General features: G+C 43.9%; 1 protein-coding gene across 4 annotated transcripts in view; it reads right to left on the reverse strand.

The window, feature by feature from the left end:
• SLC6A6 (solute carrier family 6 member 6) overlaps positions 1-25873 on the reverse strand; it is a 49796-nt gene extending 23923 nt beyond the window's left edge. The window contains exons 1-4 of one of the 4 annotated variants that reach the window (XM_030205522.1): positions 25664-25873; positions 14649-14881; positions 11714-11848; positions 3555-3789 (exon numbers count right to left, since the gene is read on the reverse strand). In XM_030205522.1, coding sequence (XP_030061382.1) covers positions 3555-3789; positions 11714-11848; positions 14649-14877 — 599 coding nt within the window. In that variant the 5' untranslated portion in view covers positions 14878-14881; positions 25664-25873. Of the gene's footprint in view, positions 1-3554; positions 3790-11713; positions 11849-14648; positions 14882-25537; positions 25628-25663 lie in introns of those variants that run through there. The other 3 variants (XM_030205521.1, XM_030205520.1, XM_030205523.1) reach the window with 3 other exon arrangements.
• Positions 25874-27004: the final 1131 nt, after the last annotated feature.

Raw genomic sequence — 27004 nt, forward strand, 5'->3', positions numbered from 1 at the left:
AAGAGGAAAAAGCCTCAAACCCAGGCAAATGCTCCTTCTGTTGAACCCAACTTTAGGGAGTATTGCCTGATCATCACTGGCTAAAAAACCTCTTATATAGTTCTATGACCCTCACAACACTTTCAAGAGTTTGTAACAGAGTCTGAGGGTTACTTATCTTTCTGCCGTTAAGCTACTGTGCAGTCTGATATGCAGTCGCAGTCTTCTTAATCCCGTCCACGGCCCGACTTCGGCACAAGTTTTGCCTCCTGCATCAGGGTCCGTGGGATTACCTTGACTGGTTCGTGACTGTAGACTCTTTTTAGGATGTGCTGTGGTCAGTCTTGTGGTGTCGGGCAAAAGTCACATCGCCATTTTGCCCGACACTACAAGACTGACCACAGCGCATCCTAAAAAGAGTCTACAGTCATGAACCAGTCAAGGTAATCCCACGGACCCTGATGCAGGAGGCGAAACATGGGCCAAAGTCGGGCCGTGGACGGGATTAAGAAGACTGCGACTGCATATCAGACTGCACAGTAGCTTAACGGCAGAAAGATAAGTAACCCTCAGACTCTGTTACAAACTCTTGAAAGTGTTGTGAGGGTCATAGAACTATATAAGAGGTTTTTTAGCCAGTGATGATCAGGCAATACTCCCTAAAGTTGGGTTCAACAGAAGGAGCATTTGCCTGGGTTTGTGGCTTTTTCCTCTTTATAAGAAAAACACTTTAAAATAATACTTTATTAGACATCACATGATTAGTAGAAGTCACCTTTCTATGATTTCACTTTTATGTAGGACATTTTATCTAGACTGTGTGACAGACACACAATGCTTACACAGAGGAGAATCTCAAAACAGTAAAACAGATTTTATGCCACTGGATTTTCCCAAGTCCATCTTAATAATGGCTTATGGACTTTTCTTTTAGGAAATTATCCAAACTTTTTTTTTAAACCCTGCAAAGCTAACTGCTTTTACTACATTCTCTGGCAACAAATTCCAGAGTTTAATTACACATTGAGTGAAGAAATATTTTCTGTGATTTCTTTAAAATGTATTACTTAGTAGCTTCATTGCATGCCTCCTAGTCCTAGTGTTTTTGGTAAGAGTAAAGCAATTCACGTCTACCCGTACCACTCCACTTAGTATTTTATGGACCTCTATCATATCTCCCCTCGGCCATCTCTTCTCTAAGCTGAAGAGCCTTAGCCTCGTTAACCCTTCCTCATGGGGAAATGGTCCCATTCTCTTTATCATTTTTGTCACCCTTTCTCTGTACCTTTTCTAATTCCGCTATGTCTTTTTGAGACGCATTGACAAGAATTGCACACAGTATTCAAGGTGTGGCTACACCACTGAGTGACACAAAGGCATAACGTCCTCATTTTTATTTTCCATTCCTTTCCTAGCATTCTATTTGCTTTCTTAGCCACTGCTGCACACTGAGCAGAGGGTTCCAACGTATCATCAACAATGATACCTAGATCATTTTCCTGGGTGGTGACGCCTAAAGTGGAACTTTGCATCACATAGTTATAGTTTAGGTTCCTCTTTCCCACATGCATCACTTTGCACTTGCTCACATTAAACATCATCTGTCATTTAGACGCCCAGTCTCCCAGTCTCGTAAGGTCCTCTTGTAATTTTTCACAATCCTCCCGCGATTTAACGACTTTGAATAACTTTGTGTCATCAGCAAATTTAATTACCTCACTAGTTACTCCCATCTCTAGGTCATTTATAAATATGTTAAAAAGCAGCAGTCCCTGCACAGACCCCTGGGGAACCCCACTAACTACCCTTCTCCATTGAGAATACTGACCATTTAACCCTAGTCTCTGTTTTCTATCTTTTAACCAGTTTTTAATCCACAATAGAACACTACCTCCTATCTCATGACTCTCCAATTTCCTCTGGAGGTACTTTGTCAAACGCCTTTTCAAAATCCAGACACATAGTGTCAACTGGCTCATCTTTATCCACATGTTTATTCACTCCTTCAAAAAAATGTAGTAGATTGGCAAGACAAGATTTCCCTTGACTAAAGCCATGTTGGCTTTGTCTCATTGATCCATGCTTATATTCGGTAATTTTGTTCTTTATAATAGTCTGTACCATTTTGCCTGGCACTGACATCTGGCTCATCAGTCTATAATTTCCCAGATCACCTCAGGAACCCTTTTTAAAAACTGGCACTACATTTACCACCCTCTAATCTTCTGGAACCATGCTTGATTTTAAAGATAAATTACATATTACTAACAATAGCTCTACAAGTTCATTTTTCAATTCTATCAGTACTCTGGGATATATACCAACTGGTCCAGGCAATCTGCTGCTTTTCAATTTGTCAAATTGCCCCATTACATCTTCCAGGTTTACAAAGATTTATTTCAGTTTCTCTGACTCATCAGCATTAAATACCATTGGTATCTCTCCCACATCTTCTTCGGTGAAAACCGAAGCAAAGAATCAATTTCATCTCTCCGCTATGGCCTTGTCTTCCCTGTGTGCCCCTCTTACTCCTCGGGCATCTAGAAGTCCAACAGATTCTATTACTGGCTTCTTGCTTTTATTATACCTAAAAAAAGTTTTTACTATATGTTTTTGTCTTCAGCACAATCTTCTTTTCAAAGTCTCTCTTTCTTTTCATTTAGTGCAATATATTCTAACTTTCCCATCTTATTTCTTTGGCTTCTGGCATTTGTATACAAACATTTCAAACAATGCTTGTCGTTCCTATTTACAAGTAGTCCTGGCATTTGGAGGGGGGGTCAAAGAGGGCAGCTGCCCTGAGCTCCACAGCTCCAGGAGGCCTCCCCCCCAGTTCATCATTTCTTCCTATTTTTGCCACCCCATCTAAGGTTTCCTTCCCTTCCCCTCACCTTCCTTGCCTAACTTAAATCACGGTTTTTGTTCACAGGAGATTGCCAGCATGGCAGTGATTCTGAGACGCTGCCTGCGCAATTGCTCATGCACCTGAATATGTAGTTTGCCTTGAGCTTAAATCTACTACTACTACTACTACTACTACTACTACATATCATTTCTAAAGCGCTACTAGACTTATGCAGCGCTATACACTTGAGCATGAAGAGACAGTCCCTGCTCGACAGAGCTTACAATCTAATTAGGACAGACAAACAGGACAAACAAGAGATAAGGGAATATTAAAGTGAGGATGATAAAATAAGGGTTCTGAACAAGTGAATAAGGGTTAGGAGTTAAAAGCATCATCAAAAAGGCGGGCTTTTAGCTTAGGTTTGAAGATGGCCAGTACTATAAGGACATAAGATGACACCAAGGTAACATGCATTTTCAATTATACCACACGTCCTGCCTTTGTGACAAAACTTTTCAATAAAATACTGGCATGCTTTTCCTCCTTCCGACTAAGGGCTCCTTCTGCTAAGCCGCAGAAGAGGGGAGCAATAATGGAACATCCAGATCCCCAGGCCCAGAAGGGAGACGGGAGAATATTACTCTACATGTCAGACACTACATATGCACATGTTCTACCTTCCTTGTCCATTGACTATAAACCCATGTAATTAGAAGAAGGATCTTACTCCCAGAATTCAATGACAGGTGAGGTGAAGTTACTTCCATTCAGCGACAGCCACAGGGACTTGTTCTTCCTTAATGAGTCTTCCACGCAGTTTTGGGTGTTCCAGGCCTGCTGACAGGACACCCATGGCAGTTGACTTTGGAAGGACTGGAAGAGGTAATACATTGCCCAGGCGAGGACCACAATGTAGTATACATTCAGGAGTGACACAATCACAATGGAGGCATAGCCAATCCCTAGGAATGAGAACAAAGGAAGAGGTTGGTCATTACTCATTAGCCCCTTTCCCCAAACAGCCCCACACCTGCTCTCACTACAGCATCCATTCACCAATCATCAGGTTGTGAGTCAGGGTGTAAATAGGCCAATGTCCCCCTGCACTTTCTTTCTAAAATCAGCTGAAAAGAATTGACTATAGAAACTGCCAACACAGCCACTCAAGTGCAAAGTAAAGTGGAAGGCAGAGACACACCATAGAGTAGGGCTAAAGGGTCAGTTTCCCAGATGGGAAAAGATCAATAGTGGGACCAGTCCTGTTTAATAGATTCAGAAAGGATGTGGAGATTGGAGAAAGGACTGAGGTGATAAAATTTGCAGATATAATATACCACTAAATATTCAGGGATCACAATATTTTTTCACCAAAGGAGTGGAGGAGTGGCCTAGTGGTTAGAGCACCAGGCTTGATATCCACAGGTCCCCAGTTCAAATCCAATTGCTGCTCCTTGTGATCTTGGGCAAGTCACTTAACTTTCCACTGCCTTACATACAAAATTAGGGGGTCTATTACTAAGGCACACTCATGTTTTAGCACGCGCTAAACGTTTGAGCTGCCCATACTACTACTACTATAAATCATTTGTATAGCGCTACCAGTCGCATTGGCGTCTCTAACGTTTAGCGCGTGCCCAATTTTAGGACGCACTAAAAACGTGGGTGCATCTTAGCAAAAGAGGGTCTTAGATTGTGAGCCCCCCAGGAACAGGGAAAATACCTACTATACCTGAATGTAACTCACCCTGAGCTATTACTGAGAAAGGTGTGAGCAAAATCTAAATAAATGGAATGTTGCTACTCTTTGAGATTCTGAATGGAATCTTGTTACTCTTTACGATTCCAGAATCTTGCTACTCTTTGGGGTTCTACATGGAATGTTGCTACTCTCTGAGATGCTGAATGGAATCTTGGGAGTGGAGGAGTGGCGTAGTGGTTAGAGCACCCGTGGCCGGTTCAAATCCAGAGGTGGCTGCTCCTTGTGATCTTGGGCAAGTCACTTAACCCTCCATTGCCTCAGGTACAAACTTAGATTTTGAGCCCTCCTGGGACAGAGAAATATCCAGAGTACCTGAATGTAACTCACCTTGAGCTACTACTGAAAAAGGTGTGAGCAAAATTCAAGCAGATAAATATATGCAATGGAGAAACCAGGACTTTTTTTGAGGGGGTATTTGGGGCTACTGAGTACCGGCACCTTTTCCATTGTCTGCTAAAATTGATCCATGATCCCCAAGTTTTAATGAAAGAGCTCAGGCTCTACATACCAATTCTGCCTTGTCATAGATTCTGTGACTGGTTGCAGGGGGCTTGGCTATTGTGGGGTGGGTCCCTCAGTGATCACCCCACCCCTGAAGGGTGGCCTGACATTTGAGTACCTGTACCTTTTTCGCTAGAAAATATGCACTGGGAGAAACCATTGGTGTGAAACACTCCTCAGTGTGCTTTAAAAGACTGTGCACTCATTATAGACATAGAAACATCTTAATTCTGATCATGTACATGTTTTACATTTTGAAGTGCCAAAATGTCCATGTGAAAACAGAACAAAAAGATAATTCTCTGAAAAAATAATCTTTAAAAAATGGTTATGTATGCACAGGTGTCCTCCAAGATGACACCAAAATTGTTCAAAGCTGTCAAAACAGCACAGGATTTTGAGGAATTGCAGAAGGATTTTGAGAGACCCTGGACATCTAAATGGCGGATGAAATTTAATGTGGACAAGTGCAAAGTGATGCACATATGAGGAAAAATAATCCCAACTACAGGTCTAAAATGCTGGGTGTGGAGTTCAGTCAGCACCCAAGAAAAAAGATTTTGGAGTCATTGCGAAAAATGCATTGACATTTTTGGCCCACTGTGCCCTGGAAGCTAACCAAAGTGGAGGAGGAGTGGCCTAGTGGTTAGGGTGGTGGACTCTGGTCCTGGGGAACTGGGGAACTGAGTTTGATTCCCACTTCAGGCACAGTCAGCTCCTTGTGACTCTGGGCAAGTCACTTAACCCTCCATTGCCCCAGGTACAAATAAGTACCTGTATATGTAAGCCGCATTGAGCCTGCCATGAGTGGGAAAGCGCGAGGGTACAAATGTAACAAAAAAAAAGTGATGGAGAACAAAACTGAGGATGTCGTTATGCCTGTGTATAGCTGCCTCGAGCAACCACACTTCAGTTCTGTATACAATTCTGGTCACCTCATCTCAAAAAAAGAGAGCAGAATGAGCAAAGGTTGAGAGAAAGGTAACAAAAATGATAAAAGGGGATGAAACTCCTCCCTCACGTACAAAGGCTAAACAGCTGAGGGCTCGTGAGAAAAGATGACAGAGAGGGTGTATGATAAGAGGTTCATAAAATCGTGAGTGAGCAGTAAAATAGGGAATTTTAGTTTAACCTTTCAAACAAAAACAAGAGTTAAGAAGGTGACAAGGTTCCAGGACTGTGCTCAACAGACTTTACTAAAAGTGAGGAAACAGGCATGTTTATCCTTCTCGTGAGTAGAGAATCCACAAATGTGGAGAACTCAACGAAGTCCCACGGATAGTCACAATACAACAAAGCACTCTACAAACAAAAACAATATATAAACAATATATATAAATATAAAAGAATATAACACTAAAAACAAATGAAACATGAACATCTTGGAGGTAGGGATGGGGGATGGGCCCGGGTCCGCCTGCCTGAAGTGCACTGCACCCACTAAAACAGCTCCAGGTACCTGCATACTGCTGCGATGGATCTGAGTATGACATTTGAGGCTGGCACAAAATATTTTTAAAGATGTTTTCTGAGGGTGGGAGAGGGTTAGTGACCACTGGGGGAGTAAGGGGCAGTCATCCCCGATTCTCTCCGGTGGTCATCTGGTCAGTTCGGGCACCTTTTTGTGGCTTGGTGGTAAGAAAAACGACCAGGTAAAGTCGTCCAAGTGTTCGTCAGGGACGCCCTTTGTTTTCCATTATGGGTCGAGGACGCCCATGTGTTAGGCATGCCCAAGTCCTGCCTCCGACACGCCCCCGTGAACTTTGGTTGCCCCGTGATGGAAAGCAGTTGGGGACGCCCAAAATCGGCTTTTGATTATGCCAATTTGGGCGACCCTGTGAGAAGGACACCCATCTTCCGATTTGTGTCGAAAGATGGGCGTCCTTCTCTTTTGAAAATGAGCCTGATAGTGGGTCCACTTTCACTCACACAGGGTGGGGCAGTTTTCAAGCAGGTGGTTTACAAGAAAATTGTACTAGTACTGAGCTGAAATGAGCTTAATCACCTTAAGAAACCATTGGTACATGATATCGAGTTAGTGAAAGTGGAGAAAAAGACCTCAGTAGTCAACACGTGGCAGCAGAACAATAAATGCACTCATAGACCTTCTTCTCCAGGGCACAACATGAGTACGGACAGATTCAAAAGATGTTAACACAATTGTAGTCCAATTCCCCAAAGGAGGGGATGGCATGAGAAGAATCATAAAACACAATTGGACTACTATGTAGTCCCATGCCATTTTACATGATCAGCATATAAGAATAGCTTTCCCTAGAACACGTAATCTGAAAGAAATCATTAGCCCGGCTAATTTACCTCCTTTGACACATCATTCAGTCATTGGTGGACACAAAAAGTGCCACCATTGTAAAACATGCACTATTACTCTTGAAACACGGGAGTTCAGGAATCCGGTTGATGGCAGAACATATACATTACATTAGGACACAGATTGCCAAATGACACATGTAATATACATTCTTAAATGTCCCTGCCAGAAACTTTACGTTGGCAAAACCAAGCGTCGGTTGCATCACCACATCACGGAACATCAGTCCTGCATAAAATTGGTGAAAAAAGGCGCCCCATTAGTGGCACATTGTCAGGACAAAGGTCACGATTTTGAGTCTCTAAGGTGCTTCGCAATTGATTATGTCCCACACAATATCAGAAGGGGAGACAGAGACATGATTTTGATTAAAAAAGAACAAAAATGGATATACACACTACAGTCCATAGAACCTCGTGGACTGAATATGCAAATAGAATGGTCTGCATTTTTCTAATTTACATGTTCTTTGATTTACAAGTTTTTTGTAATATCTCACTATACACTTATCACATTAAGGCAATTAAGGGGCAGGTCTATCTGACTTATGATTTAAATACCCCATTACTCCTTTCGGTCTGTGCTTTCACTGCCGGTGCCACAAGAATAGTGGACGCCATTTTGTAAGGTTAGTGGTTGTGGTTATTCACAAGAACGTGTTTTCACCACAAAAACACAAGGTAATAACTCTGTGATATCCTTCTGGTTTCAGGCATCGCAACTTGCCACAAGTCATTTGGCCCCCTGAAGAAGCTCAAATACAGAGTGAAACGGAGAGCCCCGATGGAGCCTTTAGGGGAGGTTCAGGTGTTTTCCCAGGGAGGTGAAGCGGCTGAGCATATGGGTATATCTGCACTGGCCAAGGCATCGTGACTTGCCACAAGTTACTTAGCCCCCTGAAGAAGCTCAAATACAGAGTGAAATGGAGAGCCCTGTTGGGCAAACTTAAAAGCTAAGTAACATCACGGGCAAATTTAAATGCTAAGTAATATCTCAGGATTAATCATATGCCAAGTAATATGACTTAGACCATTCTTCATTTACAACTGGTCATAACATACCTTTACTCACACACAGTGGAGTTTTTTGACCAATGATAAGAACGGAGTCAGAGAAATGCGGGCATTGAGTTGTATTTATTGTTCTGCTGCCATGCGTTGACTACTGAGGTCTTTTTCTCCACTTTCACTAACTCGATATCACGTACCAACGGTTTCTTAAGGTGATTAAGAGGGGAATAATTGAACTGCGCCAGCGAAATAGATTGCTGGCGATCTATTTTGGTGGCGCCGCCGCAAACAGCTGGCCGGAACCGTATTATCGAAAAAGATGGCCGGCCATCTTTTGTTTCGATAATATGGTTTGGACCGTCCAAATGCCAGAGTTCACCGGGTTTGAGATGGCCGCTTTTGTTTTTCAGCGATAATGGAAACTAAAAGCGGCCATCTCAACCCCGGCTAAATCCAAGCCCTTTGGTCGTGAGAGGAGCCAGCATTTGTACTGCACTGGTCCCTCTGACATGCCAGGACACCAACCGGGCACCCTAGGGGGCACTTCTAAAAATTAAAAAAATATATACAAATAGCTCCCCGGTGCATAGCTCCCTTATCTTGGGTGCTGAGCCCCCCCAAATCCCCCCAAAACTCACTCCCCACAACTCTACACCATTACCATAGCCCTTATGGGTGAAGGGGGGCACCTACATGTGGGTACAGTGGGTTTTGGGGGGGTTTGGAGGGCTCAACACTTACCACCAAAAGTGTAACAGGCAGAGGGGGATGGGCCTGGGTCCACCTGCCTGAAGTCCACTGCAACCAACAAAAACTGTTCCAGGGACCTGCATACTGCTGTCAGGGAGCTGGGTATGACATTTGAGGCTGGCATACAGGCTGGCAAAAAAGGTTTTTATTTTTATTTTTTTAGTGTGGGAGGGGGTTGGTGACCACTGGGGTAGTACGGGGAGGTCATCCCCCATTCCCTCCGGTTGTCATCTGGTGAGTTGGGGCACCTTTTTGAGGCTTGGTCGTGAAAATAAAAGGACCAAGTAAAACCGGCGAAATACTCATTAACGCCGCTTTTGTTTTTTCCATTATGCACTGAAGCCGGCCATCTGTTAGCCATGCCCATGCCCACCCATGTCCCGCCTTCGTTATGACGCCGACACGCCCCCTTGAACTTTCGCCGTTTCGGCGACGGGAAAGCGGCAATGGTGTCAAAAAAGGGGGTTTCGATTATACCGATTTGGCCGCTTTTGAGAGATCGCCGGCCATCTCCCAATTTATGTTTTTGTTTTGTTTTTTGTTACATTTGTACCCCGCGCTTTCCCACTCATGGCAGGCTCAATGCGGCGGGCAATGGAGGGTTAAGTGACTTGCCCATAGTCACAAGGAGCTGCCTGTGCCAGGAATTGAACTCAGTTCCTCAGGACCAAAGTCCACCACCCTAACCACTAGGCCACTCCTCCACTCGGAAGATGGCTGGCGATCACTTTCGAAAATGAGCTGGTAAGTTAATTAAGCTAATTTCAGCTCAGTACTAATATTCGCTGAAATTTTGTCTAGTTACATCTGTATTTACAAGAAAATTGCCCTCTAAAACTGATTAATAAAGTGGTATGATAGCATTTTGAGCTTTCTCTGTCTGGGGACTGATTCTGCAATGAAAAAATGAATACAGCATGATGCTTCATCATAGGGTCAACACCTTATTTCTTGGGATAATGGAATGCTTCTGGAAGAAACATTATAAGCACATCACAAAAGACAGTTCTGTGCGTTGCTGCTGTGCAAGCCTCAGTGTTTGCTTCCAGTGTCTTTAACCTTAGGTCTGTTGAACTCTTCAGGGATGAAGACAAATAATGTGGCGCCCTTTTGACCCTAGTTAAATGTTCTGGACTGCAGATCCAGCAAAATTAGCTAGATTTCTGAACTGTCCAGTTCTAATAGTGCAGCACCAGGCCACACCAGTTCCCTAAAAGAATATAAGGAACGGCTCTGCTCTGTTTATGTCCCCATTCAGTCTTTGACCTATCTTCAAATGCTGATGAAGTGCCTGTGCTTGCCAAAAACAAACATTGTCATCATAATGGTTTATTTGGAAAGTAGGGTTACCTGTAGTGTAGGTTCTACTTCAACAGCAGGATAAGTCAGCCACACATGACTCATGAGTGATGTCATCCCTGATGGCACCAGGTTGAATCCACTCTCCCAGAGCCTAGAAAAGTCTAGAAAATCTCTCTGGGCATGTGCAAGTGCTCCCTCCCGTGTGACCATTGGTCTTCCCCCTCACTCTAATAATCCAAAGCTTAGGCTATGCAACTGTAAGGGGAGGCAGGAGGGTTTGTGTTGCTGATTTAACTTGTTGTCCAAGGAGAACCTCCATCACAAGTATAATAACCCTACTTGGACTTCTGGTGGAGCAGCCAGACAAGATGGCTGTGAAATATTGAGGTCTGGTTGTCTGCTCCTGCAAATCCCCCCCCCCGGGTGCAAGTCAGGTTGTCTATATCATCGGACCTGCATAGGAAGCAGTGAACCAATAGGAGATCTAGTAAGAAAAGTCTTATCCATGTAACCAATGAAGAGTTCCCTTATAGGCTTATTAAGATGATGATGAAAAGTTGCAATATCAGGAAGATGGCGATGTTCCAGATTGGTTGAAGGGCAAGGTATCAGCGATGTTTCAGGTGTTCCATGTAGTCGAGGTCCTGACATTTTAGCTTCTGCTTGTTTGCCAGTGTCTGAATTGATGTTATAATCACAGGCATGTTTTCAGTACTTTACAGAGGGTCCAGCTGCTGATTCTGCAGACATTAAGATCCCTCATGAAAGAGTCTATCTGCCTACAATTGCAAACGGGGGATACCTGAGGAAAGGGTCATGAAGTAGCAGTGAGAAGTTGAAGTGTGCCAGTGCCTTGTTTTCGCACATGCCCAGAGGGGTTTTTTTTTCCTATACTCTTCTGGGCTCTAGGAGTGTGGGATCTGACCTGGTGCCATCAAGGATGATGTCACTCATGTTTGACTGATTATATCCTGCAGAAACTGGATTGCAGGTGCTCAGTCACATCATGTAGGCCACTGAACAGCTAGCAAATATGTTTAAACCCTTTCTGATTATTAATAGCAAAGGAGAGCTACCTTTTCTTGATTGCTCCTGGCTTTTTGACAGCCATTGAACTGCCAACTAAATTCTGGATAACCTATTGGATAAATGCTTCCATCAAGCATTCTACAAATGTCCAAATCATAGGGGGAAGTGGTGAACAGGTTTAAATAGACACTGTTGGGACTTACCAACGAAGATGGGGCAAATCTTCTCCCAGCATGTAATTCCGCCTTCAGATGTGAACTGTCCTAATGCCACCTCCAGGAAGAACACTGGCAGACCTCCACCAAACAAGAAAATAAAGTATGGTATGAGAAAGGCACCTGTCGGGGAACATAAATCCAAAAATAGGTGATGTAAAGTAGAACTCAGAGATGATCTCCTACAATATAACCCTGGGACTTCTATAATTGTGAATAGTCAAACCTTTAAGCGATAGGGAGAGTAGATGGTACCTTTGGTCTTTCCCAGTATGGCAATACTTATGTACTTATGACATGGATGGGCAGACTGGATAGGCCATATGGAGGGGAATAATCGAACGTCGCCGGTGAAATAAGTCGCCGGCAATCTATTTTGGCGGCGGCGCAACAGCTGGCCTGAACCGTATTTTCAAAAAAGATGGCCGGCCATCTTTTTTTCGATAATACGGTGTGGGCCGGCGAAATGCCTTGGATTTCGCCGGGTTTGAGATCGCCAGTTTTGTTTTTCTGCGATAATGGAAAAAACTGCCGGCGATCTCAAACCCGGCAAAATCCAAGGCATTTCGCCGTGGGAGGAGCCAGCATTTGTAGTGCAATGGTCCCCCTCACATGCCAGGACACCAACCGGGCACCCTAGGGGGCACTTCAAACATCTTTTATAAACAACCAAATTAGCTTCCAGGTGCATAGCACCCTTCCCTTGTGTGCTGAGTCCCCCAAATCCCCCCCAAAACCCACTGCCCACAAGTGTGCACCATTACCCTAGCCCTAAGGGCTGAAGGGGGGCACCTACATGTGGGTACAGTGGGTTTTGGGGGGTTTGGGAGGGCTCAACATTACCCACCACAAGTGGAACAGGTAGGGGGGGATGGGCCTGGCTCTGCCTTTCTGCAGTCCACTGCAACCAACAACAACTATTCCAGGGACCTGCATACTGCTGTCAGGGTGCTGGGTATGACATTTGAGGCTGGCATACAGGCTGGCAAAAAAGGTTTGTATTTTAATAATTTTAGTGTGGGAGGGGGTTGGCGACCACTGGGGGAGTAAGGGGAGGTCATTCCCCATTCCCTCTGGTGGTCATCTGGTTATTATTATTTTTTTTTTTTTTTAATTTGTACCCCGCACTTTTTCCCACTCATGGCAGGCTCAATGTGGCAGGCAATGAAGGGTTAAGTGACTTGCCCAGAGTCACAAGGAGCTGCCTGGGCCGGGAATTGAACTCAGTTCCTCAGTTCCCCAGGACCACCACCCTAACCACTAGGCCACTCCTCCACTCCCCAGTTGGGGCACCTTTTTGAGGCTTGGTCGTGAAAATAAAAGGACCAAGTAAACCCGGTGAAATACTGCTTATCGCCGGGTTTTATTTTTCCATTATCCGTGAAAGCCGGCCATCTGGTAGCCACACCCAAGCCTGCCCATGTCCCGCCTTCGCTTTGCCGCCAACACGCCCCTTTGAACTTTTGCCGGCGAGGCGAAGGGAAAGCGGCGAAGCTATCACAAATGTAGCTTTCGATTATATGCTTTTCGCCGCTTTTGCGAAATCACCGGCCATATCCCGATTTGTGTCGGGAAATAGCCAGCGATTACTTTCGATTATAAGCTGGATGGTCTTTATTTGCTTACATTTTTCTATGTTTATATTCTCACACCTTTACAGTAGGTCAAGGTGAGTTATATTCAGGTACAGACGTATTTCCTGATCTTAAGAGGGCTTTGATATCATCTCATGTACCACAGTGTAAAGTGCCTTTGGTTTGAAAGGTGGCATTATCAACTGGAGAGCTTAAGGGGGCAGGGGTGAAGGTTTGGATTTTGCCCTCCCACCCCAACCAAACCTAATCAGAACTCTATTGCCCCCAAAGGAAAGTATCTGATACTGCACTGGTAACAGCTCACATTAGTATTGAGAGAGTTTTTTTTTTTTGTTACATTTGTACCTCGCGCTTTCCCACTCATGGCAGGCTCAATGTGGCTTACATGGGGCAATGGAGGGTTAAGTGACTTGCCCAGAGTCACAAGGAGCTGCCTGTGCCTGAAGTGGGAATCGAACTCAGTTCCCCAGGACCAAAGTCCACCACCCTAACCACTAGGCCACTCCTCCATCTCAAATCTACAAATAGTTTCAACATTCCATGTAGAATCTCAAATAGGGAAAGGGAAATGGGACTTGATATACCGCCTTTCTGTGGTTTTGCAACTACATTCAAAGCGGTTTACATAGTATATTCAGGTACTTATTCCACTAGCCAAGTAAAGTATCCTCTTTCCAACAGTGGCCAATCCAGGTCACACGTGCCTGGCAGATACCTAAAGAGTAGCAACATTCCATGCTACTAATCCTAGGGCAAGCAGTGGCTTCCCCCATGTCCATCTCAATAACAGACTATAGATGATAACCAAACTATAAGCGTAGAGTGGAATTAGTTGCCAGCGAGGATTCGTTGCACAAAACATTCACAGGGTTCTCAAACTGCAATCCTCAAGGGCCACAAACCCATCTGATATTCAGCCTGCTCTCAAGAAATGCATGAAATACACGCACTGTCTCAGTTGTATGGAAAGGTAAGTCTACTGTATATTAAAGAATTCCACTTTGGTTTAGAAGAAGCAGCCTGATAAAGGGATGGAAATAGTTCAGAGAACTAGCTAGTGGGAACTATGGTGAGGTAACCTGCGTTAATAATATGCTAAACCCCCTCAGACAGTCAACACAATAAGCCAAGTTCAATACACACAGCTGCATTTCAATTTGCACAATGTGCCACCATGTGTATCTCAAGGATATCTTTAGCTCAGTGCTTCAGTTTGATATTCACAGCATGAAGGGATTTTCCCGAAGACTGTTTCTTGTAGTTACAAGTCTTTCTGTGAAACAAACAGGAAAAGGAAATAAACTCTGGGATATGAGACAAACTCTTACCTCCACCGTTTTTATAGCAAAGATATGGAAAGCGCCAGATGTTACCCAAGCCAATAAACCCACCAGCCACAGAAAGCAAAAAGTCAACCTTGCTGGCCCATTTCTCTCGCTGTGGTGGCTTGCTCTCTGTCTCATCCTCAGGGCAGGTGCCCAGTGTCTTGCCAGGAGAAGATTTGAGAATGGTATTCTGGAAAGGTTTCAGACACCACAGCTTCTCCTGATTTGCCATCTCTCTGTTTCATGAAGGAGGGAAAAGAAATGTTCAGTACTCTTGCAAAGTCATCTGGTTTTCACATCTGAAAGCCTTGTCTGAATCAAAAATACACAAGAATTCAGCTGCAAAAAGAACATTTCAAGAAAAGAAAAAGGGGTTTCCCTTTGAAGCGGTCCTTTATGGACACATGTGCAAGAAAAATCCTCAGTGTCTGACTGTTGAGCAGACTACCAGTTCACTAAGCAGGGACTCTCTTCCTGGTGTCTGTGCCCATAGGCGCTGACTCAATGGGTGCTGTGGGTGCTCGAACACCCCCAATATTTCACCCGCTGGAATCGGAAGTTCCCTTCACCAGCCCGGTGCCCGTCCTCGCCTTCCTGCTTGCCGCTTAGAATTTTAAAAGTCATCTTACTTGGGGTCTCGGTGTCAGCAGTGAAAGGCGAGCAGGCTCTGCGCTTCAGCCTTCCCTTCTCTCTCTCAGCTCTGGTCCCGCCCTTGCGGAAACAGGAAATGAGAGCAGGACCAGAGCTGAGAGAGAGAGAGGGGAAGGCTGAAGCGCCGAGCCTGCATGCCTTTCACTGTCTGCTGCCGCCGGGATCCCGAGGAAAGATGACTTTTAAAATTCGGAACTCGAAGGGAGGGGGCGTGGAACTGGGAGGCAGGGAGGGGGACCTGGAACTCGGAGGGAGGGGAGGATGGGGAGGGGGTGAGGGAGGGGGATGGGAGAGGGGGGAGGAGGAGGGGGAATGCACCACCTGTAAAAAAAAAAAAAATTTCAGCACCCCCAATCATTTTGAAAAGTTGGCTCTTATGTCTGTGACACGGTGCATCACATCTTGTGACACTACAGAAATGTTTAATGACAGGAGCACTAACTTAGGGCTCCTTTCACTAAGCCTCGTAGGCACACCGAACACGCTCCAAATTGGAGTTAGTGCCCGGTTACTGTGTGGCCCTTGTGGTAATTTCAATTATAGCGCGCATCCACTACTTGTGTCTGAAAAATATTTTTTATTTTCTGGAGCGCGTAACGGACATGTGCCAAGTGGCATTTGACGCACGTAGGTTATTACCGCCAAGATTCTTTACCACTAGGTCTATGGCTGGCAGTAAGATCTCAGACCCAAAATGGACGTGCAGCAATTTTGATTTTGCCACACGTCTATCTTCGGCAAAAAAAAAAAAAAAATAGAGACCTTTTCTCACAGGCACGCTAGAAAATGGATCAGCATGTGCCCAAAACCCACACCTACACTACCGCAAGCCATTTTTCAGTGCACCTTTGTAAAAGGACCCCTTAGCGGTTTAAGCTGCTGGATGCAAAGTAAGATAAACAAGATTCCAACCCTACTGATGTCACTTGGCTGTGCATTGCCTCAGCTTCAAACTTAGGGACCTGTTTACTAAGCTGCGTTATAGGCACATTACCATTTTTAACACGTGTTACCCATGTACGCACCTACAATATCTTTACAGGTGCCTACATGGTTAGCTCACGCGCTAAATTGTAGGCACGTTAAAAACACTAACACGCCTTAGTAAACAGGGCCCATAAACTGTAAGTATATAGGGACAAGGAATTCACCGTATATGAATTTGTCTCCTTATGCTACCAGTGAAAAGGTATGAGCTAAATCTCAATAATCAGCTGATTAGTTTGAATAAATAAGGTGATTGATGAGTGCAGCAGAGTCAGCCTTCTCAAGTCATTTCCTTTAAAGAGGCTGGGGCTTTTCAGCTTGGAGAAAAGGCGGCTGAGGGGAGATATGATTGAGGTCTATAGGATAATGAGTGGAATGGAATGGGTCGATGTGGAGCGTCTGTTTAGGCTTTCCAAAAATACTAGGACAAGGGGGCATGCGATGAAGCTGCAGTGTGGTAAATTTAAAACAAATCGGAGGAAACTTTTCTTCACTCAACGCGTAGTTAAACTCTGGAATTCGCTGCCGGAAAAGGTGGTTAAGGCGGTTAACTTAGCGGACTTCAAAAAAGGGTTGGACGGCTTCCTGGAGGAAAAATCCATAGAATGTTATTGAATGGACAAGGGAATAATACAGTATTTCTAGGATGGGCGGGACAAATTGCTTGTTCTTTTGGCCGCTGTCGGTGACAGGGTGCTGGGCTCGATGGACCCTTGGTCTGTCCCAGCATGACAATGCTTATGTACTTATGTACTTATTATGCCAGAAAGCAAGTAGGAATGAGTAAATGGCAAATACTTAAAGCTAGAGAGCTGAGATATCTAAAGGTCACTGTTTACTGTTCTTTTTGGAGGCAAAAATCACCAGTTGGTACAACCATCTATCAAAGTCTCATATCTTCTTCTCACTATGTATGAACAGGTTTGTCTACTGGATGGGTGTTCATGTGCTGTCTCATGCAGGCTTTTGCATTACTGCCTCATATCCCAAAGGAGATCAGTCTGTCCCTTATTACTGTTCTGTCTATCAGGTAGGTATCCTGGTAGAACATTCTCATAGCTATCATCTCACAATGGATCAGTCTTATAGCCAAGTACTGAGATACAGATGTCCTTTGGCTGTCTAAGGGACATGTGTTTTCTGGCTGTCACGTGTCATAGCTGTTTCTTGACTGTCTTATAGAAGGGTTATGTCAAAGCTACATTGATTGCATCTCACCATGATTGAACTTCTCTCAGAGGAATCATAGCAAGAGCCCAGCTGTATCACATCTGCCTCATTGGAAACACCAACCCTTGGCTGTTTCATAGCTGAGCTGTCCCTTGGCTGTCTACTGGAAGGGGCTTTCTTACTAATCTCTGAACTGTCTCCTTGCATGCTAAGACACCACTAAAGCAAGCACAGTATTGCCACAATAAATGATTTGTATATTATGTTGTGTTTAATTATTTCCCAAATAAATGAGTGGTTATTAAAACACAAGTCAAAGCAAAGGAAACCCTACAAGGACTTGTTCTGTCCTCTGACAGCCTTGCACTAGTTTATAATGTGACCCTAAAATGTGTTTAATGCCTTTACTGTTATTCTCACTTCTAAGGATTTCCTTTGCTGCAGTTCCCACTGCAAAGATACGTGAGCAATGCATTGTGTGTAATGTAGTTCACAGGCAATGCAGGCACACTTGCCTGTCTGTATAAGAACTGTTACCATTGGTTTGTGCTGCTGCCCAGACCTCCTCTCTTTCTCAGCCAAGCTTGGCTCCTTTACCTGCTATCATTTCCTGGTCATTCTTACTATCTCTGTCCTGAAAGGTCAGCCAGGTATGACCTTCCCTCCAATCGAGGGCCATCCTCTAGGACCACCCTTGCCACCTGGTGGCAGGCTCTGTCCCCATTGGTCTTTACTAGAGAGTTGCACGGGGACAGAAATCTTACCCATCCCCACCCATCCCTGCTGGAATCTTACCCATCCCCACCCGTCCCCACTGGAATCTTACCCATCCCCATCCATCCCCGCAAAAATGTAACCCATCCCAACCCGTCCCCACCCGTCCCCGCAAGAATTTAACCCATCCCCACCCATCACTGTAAGAATTTAATGGTACATAAAAGAAAATTCCAGTCAGCTCCCTTAGTCTGTCTCTGGATTTGAGCTACAGCACTGTAGGCAAGAAAGGAATGGAAGCTGAAACTTGGAACACTCTGGTGTGCACATGTAAGATTTGTCTCTGATTTTCTGGCACTGTGTGCTGAGAGGTCACCACATGCACGCGCCAGTAGATCAGGCGACATCTGATGCTCATGCCTGTGTCAGAGCTGAGGTCTGCTCATCAGCCCAGGAGCAAAGAGGATTAATTGTAACATAGTAAGTGACAGCAAATAAAGACCTGAATGGTCCATCCAGTCTGCCCAATAGTCACACTCATTATCAATTCATGATTAAATCAATGAGTGTGATATTATATACTTGATTATGGTCTTTCTTTTGTGTTTCTGGAACATAGACCACAGAAGTCTATCTGGCCCTATCCTTATGTTCCAACTGCTGGAGTTGTCATTGAAGCCCACTCCAGTCTATTCATCTTCTCATTTGTGGGACACAGATCGTAAAAATCTGTCCAGAACTGTCCTTATGTTCCAGCCACTGAAGTTGCTGTCTAAGCCCTTTCCAGCCCATCCTAAACCAGACTACCATCTCCTTAATGGAAAATTTTCCACATTTGTGCTATTAAAGCAAGGAGGAAGAAGAGGAGGAAAAGGAGACAGCACTCAAAGAACTTGATACTTGGTAGATGAGAGACTGGTGCAGGTGTAGCTTACACTTCCACGGGAACCCCACAGGAACTGCTTCCGTCCCCAAGGAAACCCCGGAGAACTGCTTCCGTCCCTGCGGGAACCCCACAGAACTGCTTCCGTCCCTGCGGGAATCCCGCAGGTTCCGCGGGATTCCTGCAAACCCCGTTCCCATGCAGCTCTCTAGTCTTTACCTCCTCCTCCCTGGGCCTGTGTGAGCCATCTTAACCTCCCTGTCTCTCTCTCCATGAGGCATTCACCATCTTGCTCCAGACAGCACTTGTCCTGCTGAAACTCCCTGCAACAAACTTGTTTTTTTACCTTAAATATATCTTCCTAATGAGATATTGCACTCTCCAGTCACCCAGCTCTGAGCTACTTCTACCTGTTCAACTATTTTCTCACCTCTGCAATAAGGCTGCCTCTCTTCAGATGTCTACCTCCAACCACTGATACAGCTCTCAGAATTACAGAGTCTCTGTACCCTGGGGCCACACTTCTGAACATCTGACTGTGAGTAAAGTATCTGTGTTTATTCAATAAAGAGACTTCAGGCGTGTGCTGGTGTGCCAAGGTTATACTTCAAGATATTGAGACTTTACATGGAATTCGTTGCCGGAGAACGTGGTACGGGCGGTTAGCTTGACGGAGTTTAAAAAGGGGTTAGATAGATTCCTAAAGGACAAGTCCATAGACCGCTATTAAATGGACTTGGAAAAATTCCGCATTTTTAGGTATAACTTGTCTGGAATGTTTTTACGTTTGGGGAGCGTGCCAGGTGCCCTTGACCTGGATTGGCCACTGTCGGTGACAGGATGCTGGGCTAGATGGACCTTTGGTCTTTCCCAGTATGGCACTACTTATGTACTTATGTACTTATGTACAGTTAACAAGTCTTAAGAGGCTTGACAGGACTACACACCTTGTTTCCCCGAAGCTGAAAGGTTGTTAGCAGCTGTCCTACCAGTCCTCAAAGGTATGGAAATCAGTTATTTTAACTTCACATTCTTCTTCTTGGATCATCACTTTTAACCACCCATAAAAGTGTTCTGTATTCAAAATATATCTCCTGAAACCTTGGAATGTGCCAAACAGAGGCCTTTTTATGAATTTCTGCTCTATTCTGTGGATCTTTTAACTCCATCAATGTGAAAAGAGAGAGAGGACAAAAAGATTTATTCAGGCTGTTCCAGAATATTCTTTGTGGCTAATTATTTAAGCAAAGCATTTCAGGTTATGCAGGAGCTTGCTCTGCTGAGGACTAGGAACCCACAAGTTCATTTCCCTTGGAGACCTGCCTAAATATCAACCTGAGATTGGAAAGTGGAAGATCAGTGTCCGAGTCTGTGTGCAGGAGCTAGAGCTTGCGTGTTACTTATCCAGAGTGAGAGAGACACAGCACTGTAGACATGAACACGTGCATGGAGAATGCAGCTGCTAGAGCCAGGGCTGCCACCTAGGAATTGAAGCTAACATTTCAGAAGTTTAAGCCAATTAGATGCATCTTTTGTGTTTTCATTTACCTTATTGATTTGAGGTTTATTTATTTATTTATTTGCTACATTTGTATCCCACATTTTCCCACCTCTTTGCAGGCTCAATGTGGCTTATAAAATACCGTAATGGCTAACACCATTTCCAGAATAAGATTTAGTTTATTACTTGATTGAATCTTTTATGATGTTGTATTGTTTCTATGTTCAAAAAAGGATTCATAAAGCCCACGGATTTGTAGATCAGTTAAATTTTATGATATGGCTCCTCAGCGCTGTTAAACCCAGATATACTTCAAGGGGGGATCCAAGATAGCGGTGAGGGAGGATGTACACTAGTTGAGCTCCCGTTTTTCACCAGATTCGCTGACAAGTTGGCACGCTCCCCAGGTAGAATGGGGAAGAGAAAAGGAAAAGCCGTAGTTCTTACCCCCTCGAACACGGCTGGGAACCCCACCACTGTTCAGCCTACCTTGGAAAGATTCGGGATCACGGCGTCGGGGATATTGGTTCCTGCTTCAGGAAACAGCACGGCTTTATCGCCGAACCTCAGTGTTGAGGGAGTGACTTTGAGTCCTCCTGCTGGTACGACCCCTCCAAGACCCGGAAATATTAATGCTTCGGTGGAAAGGTCGAGAGAGGAAATGCCCAATTCGGGACAGGATTTCCACGCAACCCGAGGAGGGCCTACCGCAGCATTGACTCCAGACGTTAATCCATCTAGGGGATTGGAGAATCTACTCTTCTCCCCGGCGAGGTCAGGAGCGGTTTCCGAAGGAAAATTGGAGTTGGTGAAACCTACAAAAGTGACATTGGAAACACTATGGGAAGCACTGCAGAGTGTGAACAACTCTCTTCTTCAGATGTCTAAGTTTTCTCAAGAGCAAACGTGTGAGTTGAAAAATTTATATCAACATATATCTAACAAAGTGGAAGTTCAGGAAACAAAACTTGAGACATTGGGGATAGATATGGTTTCTCTTCGAAAATCATTGAATTTAGTAGTGAAAGATAATATTATTTGTTCTAAAAAATGGAATTTTTGGAGAACCAAATAAGGAAGAATAATCTCAGAATGATAAACTTTCCTAAAACTCCTTTCATATCTGCTACTGAATTATTGAAGAAATATTTCTCTGAAGTTTTGGCTATACTTGCTGATAGCCACCCTGTGGTGTCTAAAGCGATTTATATTTCCTCAAAAAAACTTCTGCTTTAGAGAAAAGAGATTTGAACTTGAATTTAACAGATATTCTGGAAAATTCAGAAATAACAGATAGAGCTACTCTTTTAGTAACTTTCGCTTTTGATTTAGATAGGAACAATGTATTGAAAATGTATTTTCATCACGAGTGAAAGTTTTTGGGGGTCAAAGATTAATTTATTTCCAGATATATCAAGGGAGTCGCAAGCTAGGAGGCGTGAACTCCTGGTTTTTAAGCCAAGAGTTCTTGCCCTGGGTGGGTCTTTTCTAGTAAGATTCCCTTGTAAATGTTTTATTTCGTTGGACTTTAATAATTACTTGTTTTTTTATCCTAAGAAACTACAGGAGTTCATTGAACTTAAGGAACGGATGAAGAATCCTCTGCAGCAACTTCCTTTAGTTAACACTGAACCGGCTGCAAGTACTGATTAACCTTCCTCCCTCAGAGTTTGTTAAATATAAGATTAACTAGTTTCAGTTTTTCTTTTTTTTTTTTTATCTTGGGTCCTCCTATTTTGTGGACAATCGTATAATTTTTTTGTTTAGAAAGGGGAGAAATCTTTTTCTTTATTATATTTTCTTGCTTTTCTGTATACATTTATGTGATAAATGTGAATGTAATTGATTAAAATGATAAATAAAAATATAAAAATTTTTAAAAAACCCCAGATATACTTCAAAGAGGGATTCCATCTGCACCATGTTCTTCATTGGTACCATAAATTTTATTTCCACCAACTTCAAATCATTTTTCCAATTTTTCCCATTATATATATATATATACAGTGCAGTCCGCTTAAGTGCAAGGTCTGGGACCAAAGAAATACATGCAGTTAACCGGCACGTGCACTTAACCGTTGTGACCCAAAGAAGCTTGACATCTGACAAACATATGTACAGTACTGTTTATTATTATACATACAGTATACAGTCGCCGTTAACTAACGTTAGGCTTACTTGAAGTAATCAGTCATAGTCCTCTGTACACTCTTGTGTCTGTGAGTTCCATAGACTACGTCTGCCAGATGGTAAAAACTGTCATAGCACTGTCATCCAGTGGCCTCCAGATAGGCCCTCACGGTGTTGAGACTCTCCAGGGCTCTTGCAAAAGTGACAGGTTGTTGAATTTCGTCAGCATGTGCTTCTTTGCTCATTTAATCATCTGTTTCATCATCAGCCGTTGTCTGCTTTTAGGCGCATATCTGGACATCAGTGCTGTCGTCAGCTGTTTGTAGATCGTAATCAAAAGCTAGGTAGTGATGAAACTCCTCTTCAGTAACACCGGCTGGGATGTCAATAGCCTGTTCATCTGACACGTTTGCAACAGCTGCATCTGTTTCATCCCTCTCCACATCCTTAAAGCTTGCCCGCTTGTAGCAGTTCACAATGGTTGCCTGTGTAACATGATTCCAGGCTTCTTTCTGCATATGTAGGGAATCCAACAGTGATAGATTATGAGCCAGTTCAACAGCACGTTTATCCTTGCCAGTCTGGTCATCCATAATGCTCATCAGATGACGTAGCACAAGAGCCCGATAATGTTGTTTGAAATTGACTATTATGCCCTGATCCATAGGTTGGATCAGAGAGGTAGTGTTTGGTGGCAGGAACACCACCTTGACGTTAGACAGCCTGACATCATCACTGTGTGCAGCACAATTATCACAAAGCAACAAAATTTGACGCTTTTTTGCCCGCATTCTAGTGTCTAACTTCTTTAGCCAATGCTTCCAAATTTCCCCAGTCATCCATGAATTTGCATTAGCCTCGTATGACACAGGAAGTCGCTTAACATTCTTGAAGCAACGGGGCTGTTTGCTCTTTCCAATGATGAGAGGTTCCAACTTCTCACTCCCATCCATATTGCAGCAAAGAAGGATCGTCAATCGGTCCTTCAACGTTTTACCTCCTGTAGTTTCAGCTTGTTTGAATGCAAGTGTTCCATCAGGAATCGCTCACCAGTAGAGACCGTTTTCGTCAGCATTGAAAATGTCACGAGGTGCAAACTCGTTCAAGATGGTAGGAAGAACTAAAACAACCCAATTTTCAGCACCAAAGTCATCGGTGCCTTGTTTTTCACCATGCTGTTTCTTGAATTTTATGTTGTTCCTCTCCTTCCATCTTTCCAACCATCCAAGAGTGGCCTTGAATTCAGTTAGTCCAAGACTTTCAGCTAGCTGATTAGCTTTCTCCATAAGCAGTGGACCACTGACAGGAAACTGTCTGCTCCTGACTTGAGAAAAACACCGAAGAAGAGCATCTTCTACCTCCTCAGCTTTTCCCGCACGTTTTCATTTCCGGTGTGGATTTGTATTGCTTTGCCAGTCTTCCAGAAGCTGGTCTTTCTGCTTCAAGATACGTGAAATTTGACTGGGATTGACACCATATTCTTTAGCAATAGATGCTTGACTTTGTTTGTTTTCTAATTTTTTAAGAACTTCTATTCGTTCAGCCAGTGTTAAAGTCTTACAGTTGCGCGATGACGACGACTCTAGTGTACACTCTAACAACATTCTTTTGTTTATTCTGCCTGTGGCAGTTAAAGGGGTGGCAAATTTGAAATCTCGTTGGTTGTCATGCGCCAATCGGCTTCCATATTCCGTACACGCGCTTATGCAGAGTCTTTCCTGCAGAAGAGCGGTCTTAAACCATGCATATAAGCGAATCTTGCACTTATCAGTGGTGCACTAAACCGGTTTGTCCCCATAGAAATTGATGGCACCAAAAACGGGACCGAATTACGGCACGCAGTTAAACAGAGCATGCGCTTATCCGACGTGCACTTAAATGGAGTGCACTGCACTGCACATATATATATATATACATATATATATATATATATATATATATATATACACAGTATGTTTTTTCTAGCAAAAAAGGTGCCGGTACTCAAACACCAGGCCACCCTTCAGGGATGGGGTGGTCACTAAGGCATATTTTCAAAGCACTTTGGGAGGCTAAGTTCCATAGGTTTCTATGGAACTTTGGGAGGCTAAGTGCTTTGAAAATGAGCCTCTAAGGGACCCACCCCACAATAGCCAGGACCCCTGCAACCAGTCACAGAATCTATGACAAGGCAGAACTGGTGTGTAGAGCCTGAGCTCTTTCATTAAAACTTGGGGTCCATGGGTCAATTTTAGCAGATAATGAAAAAGGTGCCGGTACTCAGTACCCTCCAAGTACCCCCTCAAAAAAAGCCCTATATATATATATATATATATATATATATATAATTTAAGTGTTTAAACTTCTTTAAACTAGTAAATATCACTTAGCTGAAGTGATTTTTCAACAAGGGGAAGCAGTGCCGACACGTGTTTCGACAAAAGCTGTTTCAAGAAGCTCCTAATAGTAGTGGAAAAACATCCCCACAAGAGTTACCCCCCCCCCCCCCGAGACCTTCACTCTTTGTTTTCTTTCTATTCTCTTCCCCTCAACACACCCTATAAATGCAACATTTGCATCCAGCTAATAAGGGAAAGTTCTTGTACTCCCACCATTTGGACATTGAAATGGAGCAGCTGTGGTCAGAAAAAGGCACCCAAATGGCAAACAGCTTGCATCAGTGACTCTGCCAATAACAGAAATGCAACTGAGCTTTTCTTCACTGCATTGTATCTGATACTGAATAGTTACTATTGTAAAAAGAATATATATCAATAACATTTATTTGTATTTTAAATAAATCACAGTTCTGCCATTATTCCTACCAAACTACCACTTTTTGGTCTATTGATTAAGGTTAGAAATGTGGGATCTGACCTTTGAGCTGAGGAGTCTTTTCCAGGCTTTGTAACTGAGATCGAGAGCCTGTGCAGTATGGGGCAGGCGGAGATGATGCCTGGACCGTTGTCAGAACAGCCAAGAAAATTTTTTTTTTTAAGTTACCTGCAGTCCACCGAGGACACCGATTCCTTTCTTGCACATCAGGCAATACCGTTCACTTTGGAAACTCCTTTCCTTCTCTTTATGCCATGAACTGCATTTGTATCCTGCAGCAGCTGAGAGACCAGCTGGCCCCTGCCCTATGCAAGTGCTGAGCACACAGTTCAGCTCCTGACAGCTTCTAGGTCAGACAGTACAATGCTGAAGTATGAGAGCAGAGGCAGTACCCAGTACCTCTTGAATGACATCTGCTGAGATCCAACCACCTTCATGCTGATGAGTGACAGACATTGTCCAGGAGGAGCTTTCTGCAATTCACATATATTTCACAAATGGAAAAACAAAGCCATAACTGCTTTCCAGTGTACAGAGCACAGTGGAATGGCCTAATGGTTAGTGCAATGGGGAGTGGATCTGGGTTCAATTCCCACTGCTGCCCGACAGTCAGCAGTGGGTTGAGATCCTGGGGACCAGATTCAATTCCCTGTGCCAGTCCATGTGACCCTGGCCAAATCACTTAGCCCTCCATTGCCCCAGGTGCAATATATAACTTAGATTGTGAGCACATTAGGGACAGTGCATAGCACCTGCAACAGAAATTGTAAATCACGGATGCATTCACAGTATATCAAGAACTGAAAATACATTTTTTTAAAAAATAGTTCAGCAAGATGGAGGCAAGAGGAGGTTTATAACTAACTTTGAAGGTGAATGGAGGACTGCTCATTGCTTTTATTTTGTGCATACAGTTCTATTTGATTTCAATGTTTTATGCATTGGAATTTTAAATTTTTTGAGGAGGCCTTGCTTGGTTCCTGGGAATGCACTTTAAGATATTTTATTTATGTATTACATTTGTATCCCGCGCTTTCCCACTCAAAGCATATTCAATGCGGCTTACATAGTAATAGGAATACAGAATATTGTTAGAGAGGGTAAAAGTTAAGTATACCAGAATAACAGAAGAGATGAGTAGGTAGAGATAGGCAATGGGGAGGGGAGCAAGGTGGGAGATGTGGAGGGGCATAATCGAACGTCGCCGGCGATCTATTTTGGCGGCAGCGCTACAGCTGGCCAGAACTGTACTATCGAAAAAGATGGCCGGCCATCTTTTTTTTCGATAATATGGTTTAGCCCAGCCAAATGCCAGAGTTCGCCGGGGTTGAGATGGCCATTTTTGTTTTTCAGCGATAATGGGAAAAAATGCCGGCCATCTCCAACCCAGTGACATCCAAGGCATTTGGTTGTGGGAGGAGCCAGCATTTGTAGTGCACTGGTCCCCCTCACATGCCAGGACACCAACTGGGCACCCTAGGGGTCAGTGTGGTGGACGTCAGAAAACGC

The sequence above is a fragment of the Microcaecilia unicolor genome, chromosome 6, assembly GCF_901765095.1.
Source record: "Microcaecilia unicolor chromosome 6, aMicUni1.1, whole genome shotgun sequence".
NCBI classification, from domain to species: Eukaryota; Metazoa; Chordata; class Amphibia; order Gymnophiona; family Siphonopidae; genus Microcaecilia; species Microcaecilia unicolor.